The sequence below is a fragment of the Rhinopithecus bieti genome, unplaced genomic scaffold, assembly GCF_001698545.2.
Source record: "Rhinopithecus bieti isolate Rb0 unplaced genomic scaffold, ASM169854v2 scaffold_29855, whole genome shotgun sequence".
Taxonomy (NCBI): Eukaryota; Metazoa; Chordata; class Mammalia; order Primates; family Cercopithecidae; genus Rhinopithecus; species Rhinopithecus bieti.
The window spans coordinates 885481-895273 of NW_016813109.1; the positions used below are offsets into that span (position 1 = coordinate 885481).

Genomic DNA, 9793 nt, shown 5'->3' on the forward strand with positions numbered 1-9793 from the left:
TGTTCATTGTTTCTGTTTTTTTTTTTTTTTTTTTTGGTCTTTTTTTTGGTGCATTCTTTGGGAGTTTCTACAAACAGGATCATGCCACTGTAAATATGGCATTATCCTGTTTTATGCCTCATTTCTTTTCTTTCTAGATGTCTTTAGTTTATTGAATGGAAATGGTAAGGGGGGACATTTCTGCTTTGTTTCTATCTTGGGAGAAAGTACTCAGTCTTTTAACACTGAATTTGTTTTTAACTAGTGAGTTTTTTGTAAAGGCCTTTATCATGTTCAAGAGGTTCCCTTCTATTCCAAATTTGTCAAATTTTATTGTGAATGTTTATTAGGTTTTGTCAAATGCTTTTCTACATTTATTGTAATGATCATGTGTTTTCTTCCTTTAGTTTATTGATGTGGTGTACTATATGAATTAATTTTTGGATGTTAAACCATTCTTGCATTTCTGTGATAAATGGTGTATAATTCTTTTTATATATCACTGGAATTTGTCTGCTAATATTTCATTAGGGAGTTTTGTGTCTTTATTCAAGAGAGTTATTGGTCTATAGTTTGTTTTTTGTAATGTCTAGATTTAATTATTGTATAATTGTATAGCCAGCATAATTCCAACCTCATAGAATACATTTAGAAATATTTCTTCTCTATATTTTGAAAGAATTGTGAATGGATTCATATTATTTCTTTAAACATTTGATAGCATTCACCATTAAATTCATCTGCACCTTGGCCTTTCTTTTTGGGAAGATTTGTAATTACTAGTGTAATCTTTGTTATAGGTCTATTTGGATTTTATTCAGTTTTGGTAACTTGTTTCTTTTTAGAAATTTATTCATTTTATCTAAGTTATCCAATATGTTGGCATAAAATTGTACATCACATTTCCTTTTTTTTTTTTTGTTTGAAGTCGGAGTCTCACTCTGTCACCCAGGTTGTAGTGCAGTGGCACAATCTTGGCTCACTGTAACCTCTGCCTCCCAGGTTCAAGTGATTCTCCTGCCTCATCCTCCCAAGTAGCTGGGATTACAGGTGCCTGCCACCATGCTCCGCTAATTTTTGTATTTTTAGTAGAGATGGGGTTTCACCATGTTGACCCAGGTGGTCTTGAACTCCTGACCTCAAGTGATCTGCCTGCCTACATATTCTTATAATACTTTAAATTTCTAAGGGACAGTAGAGAAGTACCTTTTTATTTCTTATTTTGGTAATTTGTGTCTTTTATATTATTTTTCTTGGTCAGTCTAGTTAAGGGTTTGTCCATTTTGTTGATCTTTTCAAAGAATAATCTTGTTTCATTGATTTTCTTTGTTTTTCTGTTTTCATTTATTTATGCTTTAATTTTTTTTTTTTTATTTTTTTTTGTTTTAATTTTTTTTTTTTTTTTTTTTTTTTTTTTGCTATTTCTGCTTGCTTTTGGTTAATTTGTTATCATTGTTTAAATGTCTTAAGGTGGAAATTTGTTATTGATTTGATACCTTCCTCTTCTCTTCTTTTCTTTTCTTTCTACATAGATACCTAAAGCCACACTTTTCTCTACAAGCATTGCTTTATCTGGATTCCATAAATTACACTATGGGATGTTTTTGTTTTCATTAAAATATTTTCTGGTTGCCTTTGCAATTTTTTTGATTCATGGGTTATTTAGAAGTATGTTTTTAAATTTTCAAATTTTTGAGGATTTCCTAGATTTTTTCTCTTGTTCATTCTAATTTAATTCAATTGAAGCAAAAAGTGTACTTTTGTGACTTCAGTTTTATTTTTTGAGACTTTTTTGTGGCCTAGAATATGGTAAATCATGAAGAATATTAATTATGCACTAAAAAGAATATGAATTCTGCAGTTGTTGGGTTAGTCAGGTAGCTTGTGTTGGCTAATAGTTTCATTTATCATGCCTATCATCCCGGCACTTTTGGGATCTGAGGCAGGCAGATCTTTTTTTGGTTGTTGTTGAAACAGAGTCTTGCTCTGTCACACAGGCTGGAGTGCAGTGGGCATGATCTTGGCTCACTGCAAGCTCTGTCTCCTGGGTTCACACCGTTCTCCTGTCTTAGCCTCCCAAGTAGCTGGGACTACAGGCGCCCACCACCATGCCCTAATTTTTTGTATTTTTAGTACAGAGGGGGTTTTTACCGTGTTAGCCAGGATGGTCTCGATCTCCTGACCTCATGATCCACCCACCTCAGCCTCCCAAAGTGCTGGGATTACAGGCATGAGCCACCACGCCCAGCCAGGAGGATCTCTTGAGGCCAGGAGTTTGAGACCAGCCTAGGCAACATAGTGAGATCTCATCTCTACAAAAAAATAAAATAAAAAATAAAAAAAAAATAAAAAAATCCAGCCATGGTGACACATGCCTGAAGTCCCAGCTAGCTGGGAGGCTGAGGTGGGAGTATCACTTGAGTCCAGAAGGTAGAGCCTGCAGTGAGCTGAGATTGTGCCACAGCACTCCAGTCTGGGTGACAGAATGAGACCCTCAGTAGTTTCATTCAAAGATTTTTTTTGTGCTTGTTGATTTTTTGTCTAGTTGTTCTCTCCATTATTGTGAGTGGAGTGCTTAAGTTTCCAAATATGATTATTGAATTTCTATTTCTTCTTTCAATTCTGTCAGTCGTTCTTTCATGTATTTTGAGGCTTGGTGTTTAAAGTGTGTGCACTTATAATTTTTATGTCTTTGGGATACAGTGATGATTTTACTTTTGTGAAACGTCCTTCTTTCTTTCTGACAATATTTCTTGTCTTTAAGCCTATATTGTCTGATATTAGTATAACTTCTTTTTATGGTTACTATTTACAATATATTTATTTCCATTCTTTTATTTTCAACCTATTTGGGTGTTGAATGTAAGGTGTTTCCCTTGCAGACAGCATGTAATTGGAGGTTATTTTTTACTTTTTATTTTTTGAGATGGAGTTTTGCTCTTCTTGCCCAGGCTGGAGTGTAGTGGCGCGATCTCGGCTCACTGCAACCTCCGCCTCCCGGGTTCAAGTGATTCTCCTGTCTCAGCCTCCTGAGTAGCTGGGATTACAGGCGTGCACCATCACGCCTGGCTAATTTTGTATTTTTAGTAGAGACAGGGTTTCTCCATGTTGGTCAGGCTGGTCTTGAACTCCCGACCTCAGGTGATCTGCCTGCCTCGGCCTCCCAAAGTGCTGGGATTACAGGCATGAGTCACTGCGCCTGGCCCAATTGGAGGTTAGTTTTTAATACATTGTACCAATCTGTCTCTGCTTTTTGGTTTGGATTTCTAGATCATTTGCATCAAATATAGGTATTTATATGGTTGAATTTATACTCAATATTTTGCTATTTTTACTACTTATTTTCTTTGTGGTGATCCAGGTATTATAATATATCTTAAATATCATGATTTACTTTAGATTAATACTTATTTCTGATAAAATATAGAAACTTTGCTCCAATATAATGGAATTCTTTCTTCTCTGTACTGTTCTTGTCACATTATTACATCCATATTTTTTAAACCCAAATATATATCATCATAATTATTGCTTTTTCACAGTGCTGTATCTTTTAAAGACATTGAAAGGAGAAATTAGAAAAACTATTAAAGTCTTTTATGTTAGCTCACGCATTAACCTACTTTTTGAGTTACCATCTGGTGTTATTTCCTATTAGCCTAAATAAATTTCTTCAGTATTTCTTGTAAGACAGGACTTTATTTCACCATTTAAAAAACAGATTTTGCTGGATATAAAATTGTTAGTTGATAGATTTTTTTTTTTCTTTCAGCACTTTTTATGTCTTCACTGCCTTCTGGCCTACATTATTACAAATGAACAATCTGCCACTAATTGTATTAATGCAGCTTCCTTGTACATGATGAGTTATTTTCTTGATATTTTCAAGATTTTCTCTTTATGTTTGACTTTCAACATATTAAATGATGTATCTTGGTGTGTATCCTCTTGTATTTTTTTTCTACTTGAGGTTGACTGAGATTTTAGATGTGTAGACTAATGTTTTCCCTCAAATTTTGGATGGTTTTGGCCATTATTTGTTCAAATATTTTTTTTCTGACCATGCCATTGTTTGGATGTTTGTTCTCCCAAACCCCATGTTGAAACTGGACCCCAGTGGTGGAGGTGGGGCCTTATTGGAGGTGTTTGGGTCATGATGTCCCTCACAAATGGCTTAATGGCATCCTCATGGTAATTAGTGAATTCTTGATCTATTCGTTGAGACCTGGCACCTCCCCCTCTCTCTTTCTTTCTCTCTCATCATGTGATCTGCTCCCCTGTGCCTTCCACCAGGGTTGGAAGCTTCTTGAGACTCACATCAGAAGCAGATATTGTTGTCATGTGCAGAGATGTAATATCTACATGATTTCTTCAACTATAATCAACATCAGTGATGTCTGTGAGTTTCCCAGTAGATTAGGCTATGTTTGTGACTGGGGACTGTGGCGAGGCTTTACTGGGCATGGGGGAACCAGGCAAGCCAGTCCACAGTGGTGGCAGTGGCAGGTCAGGTGGATGGGGCCTTGGGCCCTGGGCAGTGTGTGACTCCAGCAGTGGCAGTGGCAGTAGTGGGCCAGTCCTCAGGCTGTCTGGTGGTGCATGTGAACACCATTAGTGGTGGCAGTAGGCTAGGTCAGCCAGTTTCCAGGCTCCTGGCTGGTGCATGTGGGTGGGCACTGGTCGGGGTTGTGGCAGGCTAGGTGGGCCATTTTCCAGGCCCCTGGGAGGCATGCATGGGCACTGGTGCTGGTAGCAGATGGGGCTGGCCAGATATCAGATCCCTGGATAGTGCATGTAGGCACCAGTGGTGTTGGGGTGGCCTGAGCTTGCCCTCAGGCCCAAGGACTGCGTTTGAACGGGCCGGTCCTCAGGCTTACTGAAGGCCCATGCAACCATGCTGTGGCCCTGCTGCTGGGAGCGTGTGGGGTTGCTGTCAGAGTTGGCAGCCCCAGGCATGTGGCTCTCAGGCTCCGGGGAGTGCATGCTTCATCTCCCTTTGTCCTGGGGGCAGTCTTCCCAATGTGCTACATCACCCCTTCTCTGGGGCGTAGTACACTGTGTGGGCTAGAGTGCTGGGGACCCAGGTGCCCCACTTGTTCAGCTGGCACTGCGCTGCTACAGCCCTGTGGGTGGACATGGGGGGATGTCAGCAGGGCTCCAGGGCTGTGGAAATGGGTCTGCTGGGTCCCAGGGCAGGATGCAATCTCCTGGGTCTTTCAACATAGGGCTGTGCTGCCTCTGCTTGGGTATCGAAGGGTGAGTGGGACTCAGTGTGAATTCCCTCTGAAACAATTCAGTCACCAGGAGTGCAGCTAGGCAGGGCCCGTGAAGGCTCAGGGGCTCCCCTGTGGCTTGTATTGCAGGCATTCGTGGAGGGACCCTGGACCGTGGAATACCTTTCGCTGGCTTCTTCTCTACAATGGGGACTTCTCCTGGCTCTCAGCCGATCCTGGCCAGCCCAGCTGCTTCTTTGCTTCCCTTTCCTTCCAGGCCTCAGAGGTTCCCTGTCCCTTCCCTGCTGAAATTCTAGTTTTCTCTCCTAGATTCTCTGTTTGACATGTGCTTATCTGCTCACTGTTTTGGTACCTCTTTGTTGAGGAGGCAAACACAAATTTACCATAATTGTTTAGTAAATTATGGCCTCCATTAATCAACTCCTCTACACTCTTTAAAGATCTACCTAAACTTCTCTATATAGCCTGCAAATCAAAGGTATTTCATGATAACACCCATAGTGAAAGTATAGCTAAAAGAAGTATTATCTGGGATACTAATAATGGTTACTAAATTTTGGTTTTGAGAAAAATATTCATCTAAGAACTGCTCAGGGAAACTGCTTGCACATCAAATCTACCTTAAAAGAAGATAAAGATGGGGGCCGGCACGGTGGCTCACGCCTGTAATCCCAGCACTTTGGGAGGCTGAGGCGGGCGGATCACCTAAGGTTGGTAGTTTGAGACCAGCCTGACCAGCATGGAGGAACACCGTCTCTTCTAAAAATACAAAATCAACTGGACGTTGTGGCACATGCCTGTAATCCCAGCTCCTTGGGAGGCTGAGGCAGGAGAATCACTTGAACCCAGGAGGCAAAATTTGCTATGAGCTGAGATGGCACCATTGCACTCCAACCTGAGCAACAAGAGTGAAACTCTGTCACAAATAAATAAATAAATAAATAAATAAATAAATAAATAAATAATAAAAATAAAAAAATAAAGGTGCTCAAGCATCTGTGTTCAGTTATCACATTCAGATCAGGCTCACTAAGGAGCTAGTGTCACCAATGCAAATTTTAAAAGCAGGATGCTCTGATGTTTCAGGATTAGGATTTTCTCTTTGGTGCTTCTGCTTTATATTTGCCATATGCCTGTTTTGCTTCTTTTCTCAATTTATGTCTGGTTTTTCTTTTTTAAAAATTAACCTTTGAAATTTTGGAAGAATTTTAGATATACAGCAAAATTGCTGAAAGACTACAGAGTTCCCATATATACTGTTCACTCAGTTTCCTGTAATGTTAGCTCTTGCATAACTACATGGATACATTATATTTATTAAATACAAGAAATTAATATTCATGCATTACTAGTAAGGAAACTGCTTTATTTGGATTTCTGGATTTCAACCAGTTTTTCTTCTACTGTCCATTTTGTTCCGGGATCCAATCCACGATACTACCCAGCATGCCCCCCTCTCAGGCTCCTTTGCTCTGTTTCTCAGTCTTTCCTGGAATTTCATGACCTTGACAGTTCTGAGGAGGTCAGGTACTTTGTAGAACACCCCTTGATTTGGACTTGTCGATATTTTCTCATGTTCAGTGAATTTTAGGGAAGATTAACATAGAGATGAGGTGCTCTCCTCATGACATCGTATCGTGGGATACATGATATCAAGTTGACTTACCACCAATGATGTTGACTCTGGTTTCATTTCTGACCTGGCAACAACCTGCCTCATTCTTCTGTGATCTGTTTGGTACCCTGGTTGCTCTTATTTTCAGAGATCCTGGAATGCTTATCTTTTTTCTGTGTTTTGATATTTGTGTCCTTTTCATTTTTATATGTTTTAACTAATTTTTTCCTCTGTTTCTCTAACTCTTGCTTTTCACATGTTCCCTTTTGCTGTATAAAATCTCATCACTGAGGTTCACTGACCTACAGATATTCCAACCTATTGTCATTCATATCTAACTTGAAAATAGTAGAGATAAAATCAAAGACAATATTAAATTTTGTTCAATAATCTTCTGTTTAAAATATAGGGAAAAGGCAATACATCTTAGGAGAGTTTTTAAGAAAATGGTTAAATAATTTTTATGACGGACAGAGTAAGCTTCACTGATGTGGAATATCCTCTTATCCCAATGATGCCACCTAAATAGGTATTTTAGCGTAGCACGTGGCCTATTAATTCATAAGAGGTTACAGGTTAGTTACAGGTAGATTTTTAATCCTATGCCAATCCTTAGACTGGGTTTATTTGTGTGGAAATAGTAAAAGTCCATTATAAAATAAGTAAATATTAATTTTTTTGATGTTTTGTTGCAGATTTTAAATCACATGTAGTCTGAGAAATGTAATGAAGACGTTTTAAGCATTGTTGGAAGAGATTAATTGATATAAAACTATTGTTTTGCTTCTTGTATTAAATTTGTCTTCACTCTCAGTTGTTTTCAATTCTCTAGGAACAGATATCCTATATTATTCCAATAGATGAGAAACCGTACACTGTGCACCTTAAACAAAGGTAAATTTTTATTTTTTAGTTTTGGATTTTAGTTTGTTTCTATGAAGCTGTTTACTCATAATAGAAAATGGAGTATGAGAAAAATACATGGAGTTATTATTAATTTTTTTGATTGTCTTAAGTAAACAGATGCTCTCCTATGGCTTAATTAAAGTTTGGTTTTAATGTCTCAAGTAGTCTTTGGTAAATGGGAGTTAGAACAAAAAACAGGGACTTATCTCCTGAAGACTGATTTATAATATTAAGTTGGCGGGACCAGCAGGACCTATATCATCAGGGCAGATGTCACAAAAATAAATCTGTAGCTGATTTATATCAGTTAGGGTTTATCAGAGAAGTGGGATGACCATGAGGAATATGGGATAGGGATTTAATACTGATCCTATAATATTGCAGAGCTGGTGAATACTTTATGGAAAATAGTCCTAGCTATATGCCACTCTTCAGAGAATTATTAAATAATTGAAATGATTTTCTATAGGGTTTAATTCTCTGATGTAAACCCAACTGGGAAAAGCTGGCTTGGAAGTCATTTGTGACATTCAAGAGGACAGCTTCAGCTAAACTAGTAAAACTAGACTATATGGCATTGGAAAGAGGTGGATTATGAGAAACTAGAGGTAGCAATTATGGACTTTTTCAAAAACATCCCTCAGAGAAAAAAGAGGCTTACATGAATATTTTGAAGAAAGAGAAAACAAAATATTTTGGTTGATGGAAAATTTCTTAAAGTAAGAAAAGAGAGATGAAAAGCGTAAACAGGCTGCGCGTGGTGGCTCTCTGTAATCCCAGCACTTTGGGATGCTGAGGCAGGTGGATCAAACTCCTGAGATCAGGAGTTTGAAAACAGCCTGCCCAACATGGTGAAACCCCGTCTCTACTAAAAAATACAAAAATTAGCCAGGCGTGGTGGCATGCACTTGTAGTCCCAGCTACTCGGGAGGCTGAGGCAGGAGAATTGCTTGAACACGGGAGGCAGAGGTTGCAGTGAGCCGAGATGGTGCCACTGCATGCCAGCCTGGGTGACAGAACAAGACACTGTCTCAAAAAAGAAAAAATAAAAAAAGGTGTAAACAAATGGTTTATTGTGTGTAAGATACCAAGTAATTCTGCCAAAGAAAAGGTTAACTTACTCTTTTAGGCAGAAGAGAAAAGGAATATGGTGGACGATAACCCAAAGATCTTTGGGAAGAGCATGAGGGAAAGTTAGAGAGCTCACATTGCATTTGAACATCTTGGTAAGACTATAAGCAGTGTTGAGAAATGGAGGGACCTGAGCTTGGGAGAGGGATAGGGCATGTGTATATCGTTTTGAGAAATTAACCGCTTAATGATTATGATAGCCTAATGACTATTAGGAAGCTACAGCAAATAGTTTATATGAAAAATAATGAGAAGCAGAACTATGGCTACATAGAGATAGGGAGTTTCCTTTGTTTTTTTTTTTTTTTGTGTGTGTGTTTTTAGTTCTTTTTTTTTGTTATTATACTTTAAGTTCTAGGGTACATGTGCACAATGTGCAGGTTTGTTACATAGGTATACATGTGCCATGTCAGTTTGTTGCACCCATCAACTCGTCATTTACATTAGGCATTTCTCCTAATGCTATCCCTCCCCCAGCCTCCTAGACCCCAACAGGCCCTGGTGTGTGATGTCCCCCGACCTGTGTCCTTGTGTTCTCATTGTTCAACTCCGACCTATCAGTGAGAATGTGTGGTGTTTGGTTTTCTGTCCTTGTGATAGTTTGCTGAGAATGATGGTTTCCAGCTTCCTCCATGTCCCTGCAAAGGACATAAACTCATCCTTTTTTATGGCTGCATAGTATTCCATGGTGTATATATGCCATATTTTCTTTATCCATTCTATCATTAATGGACATTTCGGTTGGTTCCAAGTCTTTGCTATGGTGAATAGTGCCACAATAAACATATGTGTGCATGTGTCTTTATAGTAGCATGATTTATAATCCTTTGGGTATATGCCCAGTAATGGGATGGCTGGGTCAAATGGTATTTCTAGTTCTAGATCCTTGAGGAATCACCACACTGTCTTCCACAATGGTTGAACTAGT

General features: G+C 38.8%; 1 protein-coding gene across 2 annotated transcripts in view; it reads left to right on the top strand.

Moving 5' to 3' along the window:
- The window catches only part of ADAM32 (ADAM metallopeptidase domain 32), a 139426-nt gene that overhangs the window by 19668 nt on the left and 109965 nt on the right, over positions 1-9793 (top strand). For both annotated transcript variants that reach the window (XM_017847670.1, XM_017847671.1), the window contains exon 3: positions 7661-7722. In XM_017847670.1, coding sequence (XP_017703159.1) covers positions 7661-7722 — 62 coding nt within the window. The remainder of the gene's footprint in view (positions 1-7660; positions 7723-9793) is intronic.